This window comes from Girardinichthys multiradiatus, chromosome 20, assembly GCF_021462225.1.
Source record: "Girardinichthys multiradiatus isolate DD_20200921_A chromosome 20, DD_fGirMul_XY1, whole genome shotgun sequence".
Classification (NCBI taxonomy): Eukaryota; Metazoa; Chordata; class Actinopteri; order Cyprinodontiformes; family Goodeidae; genus Girardinichthys; species Girardinichthys multiradiatus.
This window is the reverse complement of record NC_061812.1, coordinates 26,790,024-26,810,834: the sequence shown is the minus strand read 5'-3', so window position 1 is coordinate 26,810,834 and position 20,811 is coordinate 26,790,024. Positions and strand designations below refer to the sequence as shown.

General features: G+C 41.5%; 1 protein-coding gene across 1 annotated transcript in view; it reads left to right on the top strand.

Moving 5' to 3' along the window:
- The first annotated feature begins 2,202 nt into the window (after positions 1-2,202).
- The window catches only part of LOC124857309 (sodium-dependent neutral amino acid transporter SLC6A17-like), a 32,313-nt gene continuing 13,704 nt past the window's right edge, over positions 2,203-20,811 (top strand). Inside the window, exons 1-3 of the mRNA XM_047348525.1 lie at positions 2,203-2,732; positions 12,594-13,057; positions 19,245-19,402. Of these exons, the coding sequence (XP_047204481.1) occupies positions 12,775-13,057; positions 19,245-19,402 (441 nt within the window). The 5' untranslated portion in view covers positions 2,203-2,732; positions 12,594-12,774. The remainder of the gene's footprint in view (positions 2,733-12,593; positions 13,058-19,244; positions 19,403-20,811) is intronic.

Below are 20,811 nucleotides of genomic sequence, written 5' to 3'. Positions count from 1 at the left end.
ACCACTGGATGCCACTGAAACCTTGGAGGCCTCAGCAGCCAATCACGATGAAGTAATTTATCACAAGGCACATCCCATGAAGACAATGCAGAGATGAGACATACGATCTTTGGGAGGCTGTGGCTTCTGGCTGGCAGTCAGCTTGAACAATGAGCATTAATAGTGTCAGAGAGCAAGATGCAGCTGTGGAAACAACCAACTGGATTGAAGAAGAACATTTTACTGACTAGCCATTCAGCCTGAAATTGTTTTAGTAAAGCACTAGAGCACAGAAACTCGCATTTTAAACCAAACAAATGCTTATTTAAACATGTTGATGGGTTAAAATAAATGTAAACAGGTGTATTTATTAGAGATTGAGACAGGGCTAAGCATAAACATAACTTGATGACAGACATTTTATATACCATCCAGGGAGGCGGACATGTGGGAACAAAACTCTATTATGTGAGGATGAAAAATGGCCACTCAATACTATCTTCCTCCTCGATCTCTTTGGTGTTGAAAAATATTGTGAAGGATGCAGCGTGATTTATGGTCCCCTGGGTGACTGTGTCTGCTGCACATGTGCTAGGGTCTTAAAAGAGCAAAGATCACCCAGTCCAACTCCAGATATCTACAGCTTGATCAAACTATTGGATTATTTAGGTTGTGGGGCGGTTTAACATTTTCTTGGTCTCCTTTTTCAGAGCTACATTTCAAATGGGTACCGGCCATTTTTCTTTTGTTATGACTAGATCCAAAAACATCCTTCAAAATAAAATAAACTTAACTTATATCCATACAGTATAACACTCTAGCTAAATGCAAACATTTTCAAATGAGGGTTTCATTTATTAAGGGAACAATATTTATTTAAACCAATCTGGCCATATGCACAAGTACCCTCTAAACCTAATAACTGGCTATGCCCCCCTTGGTCATGATAACTGCCATCCTGCATATGTGATAACTTACAATGAGTCTGTGTGGCTGGATTTTGCCCAGCTGTCTTTGTAGAATGGTTATAATCAGCCACACTGGAGGGTTGATGGGCATAAACAGCCTGTTAAATTCCTGCTACAAACACTACTGTACTTTGGATTTAAGTTCAGACTTTGTCTAGGCCCATCTATATTCATTCTTTCTTTTCCAGGTTTTTCTGGTAGAGTGCAGAATTCATGGTCCATCATCAGAATCAGCTTTATTGTCAAGTTTGTACAGACAAGCAAGGAATTTGACTCCGGTACACTTTGCTCTCAGTGAAGATTATTATTATTTTTTTGTAAATACAGGAGTGGAAGTAAAGATCTTTATTTCATATAATTATATATATATAAATGTACATATATACACAATTGATTTTACAATAGAATATAATGTGAGATCAGTCCAAGTCTGCATGGTGTTATTCTGGAACTCTGTCAAGCGTTCATCAGAGAAACCATCTGGGGGCAGAAACTGACTCTGTGGGGGCTGGTTTTAGCAGACAGTGCTCTGTAGCGCCACCCTGAAAGCCTAAACAGTTTGTGTGCAAGATGTGTGGGTTCAGCAGAGATTTTAGCTGCCCTTTTCCTGACCCTAGCCTGGACACATATCATGTACAGCAAGTTGCCTAGGTCCTGAAGCAGCAATATAGCCCCAGACCATCACACTCCTACCACCATGTTTTACTATGATGCTCTTATTCTAAAATGTTGTGTTATCTTTAACCCAGATGTAGCTGGATTCACATCTTTGAAAAAGCTGCACTTTTGTCTCTTCGGTTTGAATATTGTCCTAAAGGTCTTGAGGATCATCAGGTGTTTCTTTGAAGTCCTGATGTGGGCCTTTGTTCTTCTTGGCTTTGGCCTTGAAACTTTCCCATGGAAGCCATTCGTGCCCAACCCCTTTCTTATTGTTGAATCATGAACTCTGACCTTAACGGAGGCAAGGGAGACCAGAGATGCTTTGGATGTTTTGGGTTCTTTGTGACCTTCTTGATGAGTCGTTGATGTCCTCTTAATGTATTTTGGTTGGCAGGCCCCTCCTGGGAAGGTTCACCACTGTTCCATGTTTTCTCCATTTTGCTCTCACTGCAGTTTTGCTGTAGTCTCAAAGCCATTTCTAAGAAGGCTCTCCAGACAGAAGTCTGTTTGCAGACAGATAGATGTCAATATATTTATTTCTCATCTGTTCTTGAATTTCACGTAGTAGGAAAAAAAACAAGACATGCAATGTTAAAAGGGGAAAACTGGTACAAATAATACGGATTGGTCACATATGTTTAGTTAGAAGGTATTGCATGTGACTCTTTTCTGTCTTCTGACGGTAGAACCAACTTTACCAAGAATGATCTTTATAACACAAGTGAAACTTAATTTTCCTCTATCCCAGCAGATTCCAACCTAAATGATAAATTCAGCGAGAAAACGCTCACTTTCTTTCTTGATTCTCACTGTTTCTCTTCTCCACTGTAGATGTGGATGGAGTCCAGTCTCCAGATAACCACTGCGGGAGCGGCAAGTCCGTCAGCGGTCATAATGAGCGGCTCTTTGTGCGTCACGGTGCGCTCCGGACTCTCCTCCCTGCCTGTCAGATGTTCAGATGCTCAGCATGTGATGCTCCGTCCGTCCTCAGAGTCCTGAAAGCGCTCAGCCTGGACCACAACCACACACGCAAGCTGCTCGGTGGAAATGCTCATTCACCTCTTCTTATATTATCGGACAACCGCGTTTATTTTAAACGGAGGACATCGCTGCAAAAGACACACGGTAAGCAGGGCTCATTTGACAAATGCATGACGTTTTGCTGCAGAAGTTCAGATGCCTTTTTAACGTAGTTGTAATCTCCTTATATCCTGGTTTAAAATACCAAAGAAACTTTCATTTTCAATCTTTGTAAGTTATATAGATCTGTGCGTCCTGAGGAGTAAAACGTGCTCCTGTTTTAGGCAGAGGTCAGGAAATAACCGAGCTTGACCTTGGATGTGTTTCTCACATGAGAAGCAGAGGCAAACATATCACGACCAGCAGGACATGTGTCAGCTGCTCTGCTCAGTGCGATCCCTGTGTGAAGCGTTTAAGGTCATTCAGGAGTCTGTTCTGCTCAGATTTTAAATAGTTTTGGTGTCTTCTAGATTCAGGATAATTTTAGAGATGATGCCTTTATTCAGCAAGTTTCAAAGCCATTTTTAAGACTATTTCTTTGGTGACGCAGCAGATTAGAGTTTCTTCGATGAAAGACCACTTACAACCATAAAATGAGTCAGTTATTAATGTAAACCAGTTTCACACAAGAGAGTTGCAAAATTCATGGAATATTCAAATTTGGAAACTTTTCTTGGGAAGTATAGGGATTTATGAGAATTATAAAGAAGAAAAACTAGAATTTAAAATGTGAAACCTTGGGTGCAAAACACAGGGATCTTAAATATGGTTAAGAAAAATATATTTTGCATAATCTTAACTAAAACCCTGCGATGGACTGGCGACCTGTCCAGGGTGTACCCCGCCTCTCGCCCATAGACTGCTACAGATAGGCACCGGCTTCCCCGTGACCCACTATGGAATAAGCGGTAGAAAATGACTGACTGACTTAACTAAAACCACCAGATTTTATTCAAGTACACTTCAGTATGTCAATGTAATTTCTCACTGAAAAGCACCTAGCGCACCGCTCACTGCAGGGGTGTTGAGGCCACGCCCACTACATGCACTGTGCATACCTCCATCACATGAGGATGATTTCTAAAACCTGGAGGTCACATATTTGAGTTTGTCAGCTACATACAGTGAAGATAGTTTTGATTAAATTATTGGATAAATCTGGGAATATTATTGTCTCCCTATGACAAGACAGAATGTTTGTATTTATATTTGGATATGATGTGGTTTGCTTTAGTTACCTCCATTTTTCAGATTCTCAATAAATTTCCAAAGAGTTCTATATTATCCATATAAAGTTTTTGATTTCTAATATTTCCCTAATTCCAAAGCTTAACTCCTGGAGAAACATTAAAAAAATGAAACCAAATATCAAACATTGATAATGCAAAAGTGAAATCGATGGTGCTGCGGTGGCTGCTGGGCTTAACAGGAAGTAGGCCCCTAAATAAAATTCTTCGTGAGGCCTCCGGCGACCTTGATCCAGCCCTGGAGATACATATAGAAAACATTTAGCAGATATGTCCAAATCTGATCCATGCATATTCAAGAGTTTGTATTTATGTCTGTTTGTTGATGTGATGAAACCGCAGACAGAAATAAGTCATACTGTATGTCTTTAATTTTCCTAATACGGAGCAGAAAACTCCAAGGAGTAAAAGATCCCTGCTCTTTATATAGATTCCCTATAAAATTAGTTTAAAAGAAACTTCAAACAGTCACATTTGTGTTTCACATGTGTCTTTACATATTTGTCAAGACAAAAGCTCAGATTTCATGATCCTACCTAAAAGCTGCCATGGCCTGAATTATCACTCATCTTACAGCATGTTATTGTCATGTGATAGCAAAATTTAATTAGGATGAGATGAAGATATCTCTATGGATCTACTGTCTTTGCCTGAAGGCAATGGTGACCGACACTATGGCTCGATAGAAAAATAATTATCATGTTTATTGATGAGGAATAAACACATTTACTTTATAGTTTACAAAATTAAATTAAATCAGAACAGCAGGTAACTTCATGCTATGATAAACTCTAATAAGGGAGGTTTGATTGTCTTTTAAGAAAAGAAGCTACATAAAATGAAATAAACGTGCTAGTAATTATAAAACCTTGCCTTCTAGCTCACTGAAAAGTCTATTTACTAAAAGAAAACAAGATGTTGGACCTTCTTCTGTTTCATTTCTGATTAATAAGTGGATTTAGATCCAGAACGCCTTGCAAAAGTATGCATACCCTTTCAATATTCGTACTCGTACTCGTACTCGTACTTGTCGTCTTCCGCTTTATCCGGAACCGGGTCGCGGGGGCAGCAGACTCAGCAGAGACGCCCAGACGTCCCTCTCCCCAGACACCTCCTCCAGCTCCTCCGGGGGGAGCCCAAGGCGTTCCCAGGCCAGCCGAGAGACATAGTCCCTCCAGCGTGTCCTGGGCCGTTCCCTGGGCCTCCTCCCGGTGGGACATGCCTGGAACACCTCCCGAGGAAGGCGTCCAGGAGGCATCCGGTATAGATGCCCGAGCCACCTCAACTGGCTCCTCTCGATGTGGAGGAGTAGCGGCTCTACTCCGAGCCCCTCCCGGATGGCCGAGCTCCTCACCCTACGGAGTAAGCTCATTTCAGCCGCTTGTATCCGGGATCTCATTCTTTCGGTCATGACCCAAAGTTCATGGCCATAGGTGAGGGTAGGAACGTAGACCGACCGGTAAATCGAGAGCTTCGCTTTTCGGCTCAGCTCTCTCTTTCCACAACGGACCGGCACAGTGCCCCCATTACTGTGGCAGCCGCACCAATCCGTCTGTCGATCTCCCGCTGCATTCTTCCCTCACTCGTGAACAAGACCCCGAGATACTTAAACTCCTCCATTTGAGGCCGGAACTCCCCTCCAACCTGAAGAGGACAAGCCACCCTTTTCCGGTCGAAACCATGGCCTCGGACTTGGAGGAGCTGATCTTCATCCCAGCCGCTTCACACTCGGCTGCGAACCGCCCCAGTGCATGCTGTAGGTCTTGGCTAGAGGGGGCCAGCAGGACCACATCATCTGCAAAAAGAAGAGACAAAATCCTCTGGTCCCCAAAACAGACCCCCTCCGGCCCTTGGCTGTGCCTAGAAATCCTGTCCATAAAAGTTATGAACAGGACCGGTGACAAAGGGCAGCCCTGCCAGAGTCCAACTTGCACCGGGAACAGGTTCGACTTAGTGCCGGCAATGGGAACCAAACTCCTGCTCCGCTTGTACAGAGATCGGATGGCTGACCAGGGAGGCTGAGGAGTGTGATCCCCCTGTAGTTGGATTACACCCTCCGGTCACCCTTTTTATGAAGGGGGACCACCACCCCAGTCTGCCAATCCAAAGGCACTGTCCCCGTCCGCCACGCAATGTTGAAGAGGCGTTTCAACCATGACAGCCCCACAACATCCAAAGACTTGAGGTACTCAGGGCGGATCTCATCCAACCTCGAAGCCCTGCCACCGCAGAGCTTTTTAACCACCTCGGTGACTTCTGCCCGGGTGATGAAAGAGTCCAACCCCGAGTTCCCAGCCTCTGTTTTCACCAGGGAATGCGTGATGGCAGGATTGAGGAGATCCTCGAAGTATTCCTTCCACCGGCCGATAATGTCCCCAGTCGAGGTCAGCAGCTCCCCACACCCACTGTAAACACTGTTGGCAAAGCACTGCTTCCCCCTCCTGAGGCGCCGGACGGTTTGCCAGAATCGCTTCGGGGCCAACCGGTAGTCCTTCTCCATGGCCTCACCGAACTCCTCCCAGGTCCAAGTTTTTGCAGCATCGACAATAGATGCGGAGAACATGGTCCACTCGGACTCTATGTCTCCAACATCCCTCGGAATCTGGTCAAAGCTCTCTCGGAGGTGAGAGTTGACTACATCCCTGGCCAAGGGGTCCGCTAGATATTCCCAGCAGACCCTCACTATGCGCTTGGGCCTGCCAAGTCTGTCCGGCTTTCTCCTCCCCCAGCGGATCCAACTCACTACCAGTTGGTGATCAGTGGACAGCTCAGCCCCTCTCTTCACAAGGTCTGATGATACGACAACAATGTCGATCATTGACCTCCTTCCTAGGGTATCCTGGTGCCAAGTGCACTGATGGACACCCTTATGTTTGAACATGGTGTTCATTATGGACAATCCGTGACTAGCACAGAAGTCCAATAACAAAACACCGCTCGGATTCAGATTGGGGAGGCCATTCCTCCCGATCGCGCCTCTCCAGGTGTCACTGTCGTTTCCCACGTGGGCGTTGAAGTCCCCCAGCAGAATAATGGAGTCCCCAGGAGGGGCTCTATCCAGTACCCATGACAGGGACGCCAAGAAGGTCGGGTACTCCGCACTACCACTCGGCCCGTAGGCTGAAATGATAGTCAGAGACCTCTGCCCAACCCGAAGGCGCAGGGATGCGACACTCTCATCCACTGGGGTAAACCCCAATACAAGACGGCTGAGCTGGGGGGCGACAAGCAAACCCACCCAAGCCCGCCGCCTCTCCCCGCGGGCCACTCCAGAGTAGAAGAGAGTCCAGCCCCTCTCGAGGAGATGGGATCCAGAGCCCACGCTGTGCGTGGAGGCGAGCCCGACTATTTCTAGTCGATATCTCTCGACCTCCTGCACAAGCTCAGGCTCCTTCCTCCCCAGCAAGGTGACATTCCACGTCCCTAGAGCCAGCCTAAGCATCCGGGGATCGGGCCGCCGAGGTCTCCACCTTTGTCCGCCGCCCAATCCTCTTTGCACCGGTCCCTCACGGTTCCCCCTGCAGGTGGTGGGCCCACTGGGGGATGGTCTCGCGTCTCTCATTCGGGCTTGGCCCGGCCGGGTCCTGTGAGGAGGAACCCAGCCACCAGGCACTCTCTGACGAGTCCTGACCCCAGGCCTGGCTCCAGGGTGGGACCCCGGCTCCGCCGTACCGGGCGATGTCACGTGCCTCGATTTTGTAGTCGTCATGAGGGGTTCTTGAACGGCTCTTTGTCTGACCCGTCACCTAGAGCCTGTTTGCCATGGGAGACCCTACCAGGGGCATTTAAGCCCCAGACAACATAGCCTCTAGGATCATTCGAGCACTCAAACCCCTCCACCACGTTAAGGTGGCGGTTCAAGGAGGGGTGGCGGTTCAATATTTTGTCATATAACAAATTTAAATGTGTTTTATTTGGGTTTTATACAACAGAGGATGACAAAGTAGTGCATAGTTGAGAAGTGGAAGAAACAGTTTTTATAAACAAAAATCTAATACCCCTAAATATAATCCAGAGCAGTATAAGTATAATCCAGGGTTCACATAATTAGTAAACATAGTTCAGCTGTGTGGGCTTTAATCTTAGTATAAATTCAGCTGTTCTCTGAAGGCCTCACAGGTATGTTATAGAACATCGTCAAACAAACAGCATGATGAAGACCAAGGAACACAGCAGACTGGTCAAGGACAACGTTTTAAAGTAGTTTAAAGCCAGGAATGTCATTTTTTTGTAGTGGAAATGGAACCAAATGTAGAGAAGAGCCTCATGTTTCAGATGATGAAGATTCCTTGGAAAATTTACAAAAACGAGTGACTGGACCAACTAGCAAATCATCATTGAAGACAACAAGCAACTGAGCAGGAGATGATGGAACGGGCTGGCTTTTAACTGCTGGGAAGGTGATTGAATGACATGAAGAGTAGATGACACTAATCAGGTTAATGAAGAGCAGCTGAAAGAGAGGAACTCAGCGAAGGAGCTGAAGGGGAGGGACTTATTAAGGCAGAAATCAAGAAGGATCTAACATGTCACAAAATGAATCTATTACGCCAGTAGCTAAAGATTATCATTAAAACAAGAAACTAAAACAACACACAAGTAACAGAACGCATGAGAGAGCTACAAATCTCAAAACAAAGAGGAAGCTATGTATGGAAAACTGTGCCATCCACCATTGAAACATGGATAGAGTACAAGAGACCCATGATAACTCTGGAGGAGTAGCAGAACCCGCTGGCAGAACCCGCTAACTCGTCATACAAATCTGGTCTTTAGAGTAGGAGAAAGAAAGTTTACATTGAACATCTCTTTGAACACACCACCCCCATGGAGGAACATGGTGGTGGCAGCATCATGATGTTGGGATGCTTTTCGTCGGCAGGAGTGGGGAAGCTGGTCAGAGTTTATGTGAAAGTGGATGGAGCTAAATGCAAGGCTAATCCTGGAAAATAATTTTTTAGAGCCTGCAAAAGACTTCAGACTGGGTGGGAGGTTCACCATCCAGCAGGAAGAGTGGAAAAGTTCAGACCAAAGCATAAAACGTTTTGAAAACCATGCATCATTTTCCTTCCGTTTCACAGTTATACAGGTCTTTCTCAAAAAATTTGCATATTGTGATAAAGTTCATTATTTTCCATAATGTCATGATGAAAATTTAACATTCATATATTTTAGATTCATTGCACACTAACTGAAATATTTCAGGTCTTTTATTGTCTTAATACGGATGATTGTGGCATACAGCTCATGAAAACCCAAAATTCCTATCTCACAAAATTAGCATATCATTAAAAGGGTCTCTAAACGAGCTATGAACCTAATCATCTGAATCAACGAGTTAACTCTAAACACCTGCAAAAGATTCCTGAGGCCTTTAAAACTCCCAGCCTGGTTCATCACTCAAAACCCCAATCATGGGTAAGACTGCCGACCTGACTGCTGTCCAGAAGGCCTCTATTGACACCCTCAAGCAAGAGGGTAAGACACAGAAATAAATTTCTGAACGAATAGGCTGTTCCCAGAGTGCTGTATCAAGGCACCTCAGTGGGAAGTCTGTGGGAAGGAAAAAGTGTGGCAGAAAACGCTGCACAACGAGAAGAGGTGACCGGACCCCGAGGAAGATAGTGGAGAAGGGCCGATTCCAGACCTTGGGGGACCTGCGGAAGCAGTGGACTGAGTCTGGAGTAGAAACATCCAGAGCCACCGTGCACACGCGTGTGCAGGAAATGGGCTACAGGTGCCGCATTCCCCAGACCTGGGCTACAGAGAAGCAGCACTGGACTGTTGCTCAGTGGTCCAAAGTACTTTTTTCGGATGAAAGCAAATTCTGCATGTCATTCGGAAATCAAGGTGCCAGAGTCTGGAGGAAGACTGGGGAGAAGGAAATGCCAAAATGCCAGAAGTCCAGTGTCAAGTACCCACAGTCAGTGATGGTCTGGGGTACCGTGTCAGCTGCTGGTGTTGGTCCACTGTGTTTTATCAAGGGCAGGGTCAATGCAGCTAGCTATCAGGAGATTTTGGAGCACTTTATGCTTCCATCTGCTGAAAAGCTTTATGGAGATGAAGATTTCATTTTTCAGCACGACCTGGCACCTGCTCACAGTGCTAAAACCACTGGTAAATGGTTTACTGACCATGGTATCACTGTGCTCAATTGGCCTGCCAACTCTCCTGACCTGAACCCCATAGAGAATCTGTGGGATATTGTGAAGAGAACGTTGAGAGACTCAAGACCCAACACTGTGGATGAGCTAAAGGCCGCTATCGAAGCATCCTGGGCCTCCATAAGACCTCAGCAGTGCCACAGGCTGATTGCCTCCATGCCACGCCGCATTGAAGCAGTCATTTCTGCAAAAGGATTCACGACCAAGTATTGAGTGCATAACTGTACATGATTATTTGAAGGTTGGTGTTTTTTGTATTAAAAACACTTTTCTTTTATTGGTCGGATGAAATATGCTAATTTTGTGAGATAGGAATTTTGGGTTTTCATGAGCTGTATGCCAAAATCATCCGTATTAAGACAATAAAGGACCTGAAATATTTCAGTTAGTGTGCAATGAATCTAAAATATATGAATGTTAAATTTTCATCATTACATTATAGAAAATAATGAACTTTATCACAATATGCTAATTTTTTGAGAAGGACCTGTACACTGCTTTGTGTTGGTTTATCTCATACAAAATCCCAATAACATACACTCAGATTTATTATTTTTACATGGGAAAACGCAAAAAAGTTTATGTATTTCAACTAATGAGTGACAAAGAAGAACAAGAAGAAGGCATTTCTCCCTTAACAGCTCTAAGGCAGTTGAGAGAGAAATTATTTCGTTATTGGCTGAGTTCATCTACACTAAGGGTGGATTTATTTTATTTTCCAGCAGGATGAATGGTTCTGGTAGCTGATGTGTTCCTGGAGCTGGCAGGATAATGCAGCCATGGCTCATATTACGTGTCTTGTATACTGTAGCGCAGGAATTAATGACAAGTCAGAAAAGCATCACGGGGGTGGAGGGGATATAGTTAATGCATGGAGGATTACCATGACATGTGGATTATTGCATCAGCGGTCCATCTCCACATGGGAAAATGGGAAATCTGTTTTACTTTAAACCTGTAGCTTCCTTTCTCTGCTGAGAGGATGTGTGGGGCATTTTGGGTCTTTCTGTTTAACCTGTGGAGGACCAAATCTACCAAACTCAAGTATAAATACAGAAATATATGCTTACAAAAAAGTATATATATATATACACATATACTTATAAAAGTATAACTATGCCAATAAACTGAACAAATATAATAAATATAAAAAAAGACAGGGGCGACTAACACAATAAAAAAACTAAATAAATAACTTTTTTCAACAATGAGATAAACTGTTAGAGTTATAAATTAATATATCGATAGGGTTAATGTATTCATTAAACTCAATTAGTCTAAATTTGTTATTTGTTTGTAGTTTTGTTCCGTTTTATCAGCATATCTTTTGGTTGATTAGAGGCGGTACTTGATATGGGTAATATGGGTTACTACTCAGGGCGGCTAAGCCTAGGGGACCTCAGAAGTCAAAGGAAAATTTGAATTAATAATGACTGTTGTTTCTCATTTCCATATTCAGTCAGTGAGAATGTGTGTTTACTACTGTGACAAAATACTACTGAACATCACATGTACCTGATGACACTCAGATTGGTGTAGCTGAGGTGTTTGTAGCTAATGATTTGGTGCTAAGTTAAAGGGCAATTTTTGTGCTTATTTTGCAAAGTCTAGACTGTATTTGTCTTTTCTAGCTATAAATCCTACATATTTAAACTGGTCGGACCTTTGCTGGGCTATTATTCACTGAACAGAGATTTTTAAAACGCAGTTGGAAATTAATGAAACATTTATTGTATTTTTTAACACAAAAAGAGCATTTTCAATGTGTTCTCGGCATTGTACCACTTTATTGGTTGAATGTTTGGTTGCATGTAGAGTGGCAGAAACCACCACTGTTATTGAGTCATGTTTGAATTTATTTTTGAGTTGGGCAGGCGGCAGCAGGATTCACGTTCAGTTCTGTTGCTGGAAATGCTTCTAAAACTGAAACATTTATGGCAGAATCAGTCCATATCACAGCATACATTTATTTTCATTCCTTTCTTCTAATTAAATCCCAAAACATTCACAGTTTTGTTGCAGATTTTTCTTTTTAAAACGGAGAAGCCGCTTGCTTAATAAATAAAAATATTGAGCTGGCAGAGGAGCATGTGATGTGGATCAGGAAAACACACGCAAGGTTCCTGCATCCAAAGCATCATGTTTACCTCGTCCATTACGTTGGTATGAAAGCAACTGTTCCCTGAAAAAGGGGTCGGGACGGATGTTACTGCAATGCTTTAGAGGATTAGAGGATTTACTGGGGGAAAAAAAGCATAGCTGAAGCTAAGCTTTCCAAAGCAGGGAAATTAAACAGAACAATTTTCAGGATTGGAAATTTTGGGAGCCAAACTGTTACATAAGTGAGGAAGAATCATGGTGAATTGAGTTCACATTCTGTCTTCATGACTCTTGAGAAACATAAACATAACCAAAACTAAGAAATATTGTTGTCAAGGAAGCATAAAAGTACAGATTATACTTGATTTTTTTTTATTTGAATATTTGTCCATTATATTCTTTAACTTAATTGTGGTTTGAAAAACCATTTGGTGTTTTTGTTTTTCCAAATGCAGAACTGAAGCCAAGGACTGGAGTCCAGCTGTCACCCCTCAGGATCTTCCTTACAGCTACATCTCTTCATCTCTCCCAACTCCTCTTCTGTCAGTAATTTCTCTCCTCCTTTTAGTCTCTGCCCCTCTCTCTCCTTTGTTTATTTCTCTTTCTCCATCCCCACCCCCCCTTCCCGGACCCCCCATGCCTAAGAACAGCAAGGTGATACAGCGCGAGCAGAGCCATGAGCACGTCACAGAGTCAGTGGCCGACCTGCTCGCCCATGAGGAGCCTCTCGATTACAAGAGCAGCTCGCTGAACGTAGGAGCGGCTGCTGGGAAGAAGGTCCCTCAGATAGAAGTGCCCGAGAATGATGGGCGTCCTGCGTGGAACAGCAAACTGCAGTACATCCTGGCCCAGGTGGGCTTCTCTGTGGGCCTGGGAAACGTGTGGCGCTTCCCGTATCTTTGCCAAAAGAATGGAGGAGGTGAGCAGGGTGAAAATGTTGAACACTGAGCTGCAGATAGCACCTTGGAAGGAGAAACTGATTTTATTTATGTTTGTATCTGGTGGGCTGAAGAAATGTGTTTGGACATAGTTCTATTCACTCCAACACAATTCATTTCAAATTATTTCATTTATTTTATTTCATTTTATTTTATTTCAACGTAACTTAAGTTCGTACGTAACTGAATTTAAGTTAACTTAAGTTCGGTTCAGTTTGATTTCATTTTGATTTAAATAAGTTTGTTTTAGTTAAATTAAGTTTAACTTAACTCCATTCAGTTCGGTTAAGTTTAATTCAGATTGGTTCAATTTTGTTCAGTTCAATTCAGTTTTGTTCAGGTCAGTTCAATTTAGTCCAGTTATAACCTGTTTAACCCAGTTTACTTTAGTTCAGTTCATTTCAATTAAATGTATCCTAATTTGGTTTAGTTGAGCTCAGTTCAGTTCAGTTGATTTTAGGTCAATTCCAATTAATTTAATGTAATTATGTTCAATTTGATTTAATTCAGTTCATTTAAATTCAGCTCAGTTCCATTCGGTTTAATTCAGCTCAAATCAGTTTAATTTAATTCAGTTAAACTGACTTTACTTTACATGACATTTTACAGAACATTTTAAAACATATTGTCTGTAGTTTATAATGTGAATGTATATTCCCTGAGTTATTCAGGATTATGTTTTGCATAGCTGTGTGCTTACTAATATCTGTGGGTGTGTGTGTATAAAGCTCGCTGTTAGAAAACTGCATGTGTTATGATATTCAATCCATAACACGATCATATACAAGTCAATTAGATTGAGACATCAGAGCAGAACCCTCTAATTACCAAAATGAGAGCAGGTTTGAGACTTCTGTAATGCTGACCCCATAATCATTAGCTTGCAGAGAAACAAATCACAACAGACAGGTTAACAATGCAGCTCTTAATGTGTAGAAGATATGTTGTTGGCATGATTTGAGTTTTCTGATTCTGTCCCTGCAAGTCAGTAGGAAATTGAGTTGATTATGTTAAAATATTTCTGATATAATGGCAGCCATTTTAATTCATGTTTATATAGCACTGTGTTGCACTGATGTTGGGTTTAGAGCACTTCTGATACCGTCAAGAGGCAGTATGACAGGAGTGATCCAGTCAGCCTGAAGTGGACATTCTTTTGAATTGGACCAGATCTATACTAGACAACAAATGTGCCGTTTGACAAACTGTACGTGGTACTGGTTAATTCTGACCAAGAATTGTTAACCCCGTTTCAAATCAAATGTGCACTTTTCTGTTTTACTAAAATTAATGGACCAAAACAGAAATTCACTAAGTAATACAATGTTGTTTTTATTGCATTGAAAGGTCAGAGAAGTTTAGTCTGAAATGTTACTTCTGGGCTTTTATTGTCCATCTTCTTGCGTTTGTATTTGAGGATTTACTCATTAATTTCCCCAGGTTATGTTAAAGAAAAAGATTTGCTTCAGCATTTAAAAAATGCAAAATATTATAACTTTTTACATATTTCAAGTGAGAGATTTGCTGCTATTGCTGTATCTGTTGTTGTTTACCTACCGTCCTACATGCATGATCTTTGTATCATTTTACTCAGCATACCTCCTGGAAGATGACACATGCTTCATATTCCCAGTTCTAAGAAAGACGTGTTCATAATTAAAGGAGAAATTCAAATAGATGCTAAAATAATTTGCATGACACAACATGTGTGCTGTCAGACATGAACCCTTCCTTTATATTTTATCTTTGATGTTTTTCCACTAGAAAATGCTTAATAATTTTTAGAACAAGTAGTGACGGGGGTCTCAAGCTCAGGTTCACCAGGGTGGGTGTCCTATAACTTTTAGTTGGAGTGCAGATGTGTTCCAACACATCTGGATCAGTTGCATAAAGGGCCTCTTCAGCATGCAGTCAACCTTCTTATTTCAGTAGGGTGTGTTTAAGCAGAGACACACCAAACAGCTGCAGGACACCGGCTCTCAAGGACAGGAATTTGAAACCCCCAGACTGAATATGTTTAGAAAAATAAGATGGATTAATGGCAATAATCCATACAGACATCCTGTGTTTGAAACAATGTTAAAATGTAAATAATTTGCAGACCAGCTTCTTGATTCCTGTCTGTAGCTGAAGAAAGTCATTCAGTAGTTCACCTGAGTGTTCCTCAGAGTTCAGCTATCAAACGCTGCACATTTCTTTCATTCAGAACAGAACTGCCAAGAGAGCAGCTGCACTGTGCTGAAAAGCCTAAAAATAGCCACACTATTGATTACTACACCCGGAAAGCCAGGCCAGGCTGAACCAGTCCTCTTGTAAACAGACAGGAGCTGAAATGTATCGCTGTAACACTATAGGGATGAGGCTTTATTTTTATCTGGGTTGCATACATGTAATCGAAGGCATGAGCTGTGTAGTTTCACTATCAGGAGTAACATCTGGTCATAATGGACCGGCATGCTGATGCGCTAATCTTTCTGACTGTTTTCAGCTCTGCTGCCTGTGTCTGATTAACAACATATACAAACAGTGTTTTATCTATAGGCTCAATTTATTTCCTTAATCCTCCGAGACTGGTCTGGTTGGCAGTCTTGGCCGAGCAGCCATTTTTCACGTGTAATTTACTGTCTGGCAGACAATTACCGACACATTAAATACGGAGCGTTTTAAGAGTTATCCCTTTGAGGGCTCCCATCTTGTTTTTTCTTTCTCCCGCGTCATGCATTTTCCTTTTTATAACATTCTCCATCATTTTCTTCCGTCTTTGTCTTCATGCTTGACTTGTATTGCTGTATCTGTGCGAGGCGGCTCTATTTTAAATTGAGGGTGATGAAGTGAATTCACTTGAAGCTGATGAAAGGTCCCCCTTCTCTCTGTCCTTAAACATCGCCCACTTTGAGTTATGTGTGTCAGCAGATGCATATTCTGCTTTTGATGTATTAATAGCATGTTTTCCTGCTTAAAGCTTTAAAATCTGTGATTAGGCCTTGAACATATAAAACACTGTGGCATCTGGTTGGATTAAGTTCCAAAGTGAACATTTTCAAAGTTTTACTAAAATGTGACTCAATTTATCATAATGGATTTATTAATCAGTATTGATGTTTCACATTTTAATCTAAACTGTTTCTTTATAGACAAACCAACTTCACATTGTTGAAGTACCATAAATACACAAATCAGGCAAAATATTATGACACCTTGCCTAAGACAATGGCACCAATGTGTTAGCAACAGACCCTTCAAGACCCTTTAAGACCCTAACATGCGAATTGGAGCCACCATTGATCAGACGTGTTTGCAACAAACCATTCCAGAACCATTTTTACTTTGTGGCAGGGTGTTATTTCCTGCTGACAGAGGGTTGAGCCATCAGGGAAGATTGCCTCCTTCAAAGGGTGTACATGGTCTGCATCAGTGCTTAGCTAGGTGGTACGTGGCAAAGTAATATCCACATGGATTACAGGACCTATGACTATTATAGCCGAACATTGCTCATAGCATCATACTGCCAGCGGACCTTCTTGCCATAGTGCATCCTGGAACTATCCAACCTGCTACAAACAAGGAATTAGGTTCAAACAGATGAATAAATCTAATGTTTTTGCCAAGATTATGGCCTACTTTATGCAACCAGAGCAGCTTGAACGCGTTTTGGAACAGATTCTACAGGATGGAAAAAAACAGATTCCTCCAAATTAGTTTTATCTCATCTGGATATGCAAACACTCAGGTACTACAGGCTGTTATGTTCCCTGTATTTGTCTAGGGATGAGGTGCAGGACAATATAACAAAAGCTAAATTGTATTTGTTTTCAAAATCCAAAAATAAATCTAGTTAAAACTTGCAAGGCAAGAAAATGTTATTTCAAAATCCAGGACCAGAATCTATAAGAAAACAGCCAAACCAAATGAATTTTCCCTCAGTAAGATAAAAGGTATTCATGAAGCCTGAGTATCTTAAGCAGGGAAGATGACGGAAAAACCGAGCGAATTAATAAAACGCTACCGGCTCAATCACACAGGGATCCACCCCTACAGCACATAAACTTCTATAACAATCATACAATTATTAATATAGAGAAAAGATAAACTTTATCACCCCTCTAGAGCGAAATTAAATAGTTTCAGCGGCAGGAGAGATTAATGGCACACCCCTAGTAAGGTAATATTAGGATAAATGTATTATAGAACAACAATAACAATAAGAAATAAAAATGAATACAAAGTAAACAAATTTACAAACAATATTGTACAGAAATTATGTAAATATTTACAGACTGTAAAATGAAAAAACATAAATTTGGAAAAACCCCAAAAAATAAATACAAACTTTAGACAAGGTACAGTATAATAATCTAAGCACAACAAACATAAAAAAAAGATGTAAATGAGGTGAAGTATTTGCTGTATTGTTCATGATGATGTCAGCAGCCTAAGTAGTCCTCTACAACGCTCCCCATCTGTGGAGAAGTTCTCTGGTGTGCTGCTATCTCCTCTCTAGCTTGTGATCACAGCAGGTACCAGAGCTGCTCACATTCCAGGCTGGTGCTGAAAGCAAAGGGAAAGACGTACTGATCTGCCCGGGAATGTCTGTTTGTTCGCCCCGTGATCCCGGGACCCAATCTACCTTTAAACACTCCTCTCTTCTCCTCCACCAGCTCCTCTGTTCAGTTCAGTTTTCTCGGTTTCTCAGGTTTGGTCATTTTAGTGAATCAAACCTCATTATACAAGAAGGAGATCACAGTAAAATGCCGAATTTTAATTAATATGAAACAAATTAATATGAATTAGATGCAGTATGAAAACAACATGGCAATTAAACATAATAATAAGCTAATCAAAATAATGATGAGCATGTAAATAAACTACGTTCAAACATGTTAATGCTGTGTGACAATTAATTTAGTCTTGCTAAGTCATTTATCATCATAATTTACACGTTTCTGAGTACTGTCTAAATTCAATCATCAGTTAATTTCTTTCTATTGATTACTAGGAGCACAATTGTTTTTTTTGTTTTTTTTGGAGGGTATTTGCAACTATCAATCACAGCTCTTAGAAGACAGCGTCACACCTAGCAACGGGGTCAACAAGACCCTCACTAAGCTAGGGGTTTCTGTCGTCTCCTTGCTCAGAGTTGCTCTCAGCAGAGAGTTGAATCCCTCCTCAGCTAGGAGTGCTTGCCAGGGATTTTTAGGCTAAGATAGGAGCTCTCTGAGAGGACTCTGAGAACCTTTGTGAATACGGGCCCAGAACAGCACCTCACACAGCTTTATGTTGTGCTGCCGACAAGCAGAGTGGAATTAACTGTGTTCACTTAACCTGCAGGACCTGCAGCAGGCCAAGCTACGAGACTCAGGAATTACTGGACTGTGAAGTCCATTCAGTCCAACCATGGACTTCACAGTGAAATCACTGGAGGTCCATGGTCTGAGGGTGGTTTGGTTCTTCAGGTCCTTGAGATGCTATATCATAACCCTAAATAAGGCATTCATGCTCGAAAACCCTCCAGTGTGGCTGAGTTGAAACCTTTTGCAAAGAGTGGGCTGAAGTTCCTCCACAGGATGGAAAAGACTCATTGCCAGCTATCCAAACATTTCATGGCAGTTGTTGCTGAGGGGCCATTCACTTTTTCACACAGGGCAAAAGTTGGTTTGGACAGCTTTGTGTCCCTAAATAAAATAAATTATCATTTGAAAACTACATTTTATATTTACTCCAGCTTATCTTTGTCAGATAAAAGGGCAAAATTAGGAGAAATCTGTAAAATGTTTAATACTTTTTGATGGAACTACATGTCACGTCAAAAAAAATCACCGGAGTAAAGATATTTAAAGTTTTTTTAGCACTTTTATCAACCCTAACTACTTTTCAACCATATTTAGATGTCAGCAGGCATATTTACGTCTTTTCAACTTTCAATTACATTTTCACTTTGATTAAATATAAGGCAATGTTCTCGCTCCTCTTTCTGGCCTTGAATATGTCAGTTCTTTTTATTTCAAAACATGAAGTTGTTTTTCTGATCATTCGTCCACTTAATGTCCATAAAGATCAAGAACATGCACATTTTGAAATATGTGGAAAATTTAATGATTTAAGCAAACAGGCAAACTGAATAAAAACATTTTCTTTTAAAGCCCATTATTTGCTCTCTCTGTTGTTCAGGTGCATATTTGGTTCCTTATTTCATCCTCCTCATCATCATCGGCATCCCGCTCTTCTTCTTGGAGCTGGCTGTGGGTCAGAAGATCAGACGTGGCAGCATCGGAGTGTGGAACTACGTCTGTCCCCGTCTTGGTGGGATAGGCATGTCAAGTCTGATGGTACCTGTAGTCGTTTTTCCCCTTTACAGAAAATAATTCAGATGCATCTCTGATAAGGATTTGGGAGGTTGTGGTTTGGCACCAGCTCTTAGATCCTGTGGAGAAAAAAATGCTGAATGTACAGCAGTGAAACTATAACAAGACAAAGATCTGTCTGTGTGATTTATGAACATGTCCCTTTTCTGCATGAGTAAACATTTACAATACTTACAGCCATGGTCAAAAGAACGAAGGCTCTCCTTTAGTTCAAAATATTTAGTCTTTCTTTCGAAAATTAGGTAAGACAAACAACATTGAATGACATATTACAGTATGATTGTTTTAGTAAAAACTAAACCGAAATAAAGAGCAGTGGATGGAAAAACATTCCTTCGATGCTACTACTGCAAAATATTTAATTGAAAATAAGTTAAAGATCAAAGCTTCTGTAATGTGGAGTGGAGATCAGTCCAGTTGGTGGAATGTGGTGTGCATGATTGGAGAACATAAAGCTGATTTCTTTTGATTTTCCTATTTTGCACCAGGAACTGGTGTGTTCGAGGTGTGCCGTAGCATATATATATATATACATGTGTGTCTCCATTCAAGTCAAATGTTGTGAATCAAACTTTATCCAAACGTCCGAAGCCACGACAAACAAAATAGATGTCAGCAAGAGCGTGGAAAGAAGTGAACTGGGAGTCCAGATTTAACCAGATGAAGGACTCGCCTGTTCCCAGGTGTTCTCTGTCACAGTAACCAGCGTTGCAGAACAATGGAAAAATCCCAAACCGAGCACAAGACCTGCTGGGGTCATTACAATGCAAACAAATGGCTTTAATTACAGATCATCAGCATCTGTGAGCAGTTCAGTAAGAGCTGAAGTTTCAGCCGTTTGCTTATCTGCAAATTATTGGGCCATTAAAAAACGCACTCCAAGTCCATTATTCTGCTGTGAGAACAAGATCAGGAAAACACAAACACTGAATCAAATCTTCTCAAGACTGGACGATCCAGCGAGTTAACCTGAAAACAAACTGTCTGACTGAGAAGTTTAGAAGAGAAAATTTAAGAGCTACATCTCCAACTCTATAAGGCTCAGTTAGCAAGTGAAACATTAATGTTATCGACAATACAGTAAGAGAACATGAAAGGGTTGCTAATAGAACATTTCTCCTCCTAACCAGACCTCAGTTTTACTGTGTCTATTTAATAATTTGGTGGCTTCCAAAGGTAATTTACTGCACTGGGTTTAATTAATTTTTTTCTAATTTACATGTAAAAACAATGAGTAGGTTGTTCTTAAAAGATAGAAATATAGATGCACACTGCATTCCATTCAACTTAGAAATCTGGTTTTAGAATGACTTCACACCCAATCTGTTGCACTTAGGGCTACCAGAGTAAATGTGTGAAATAAATCCCAATCC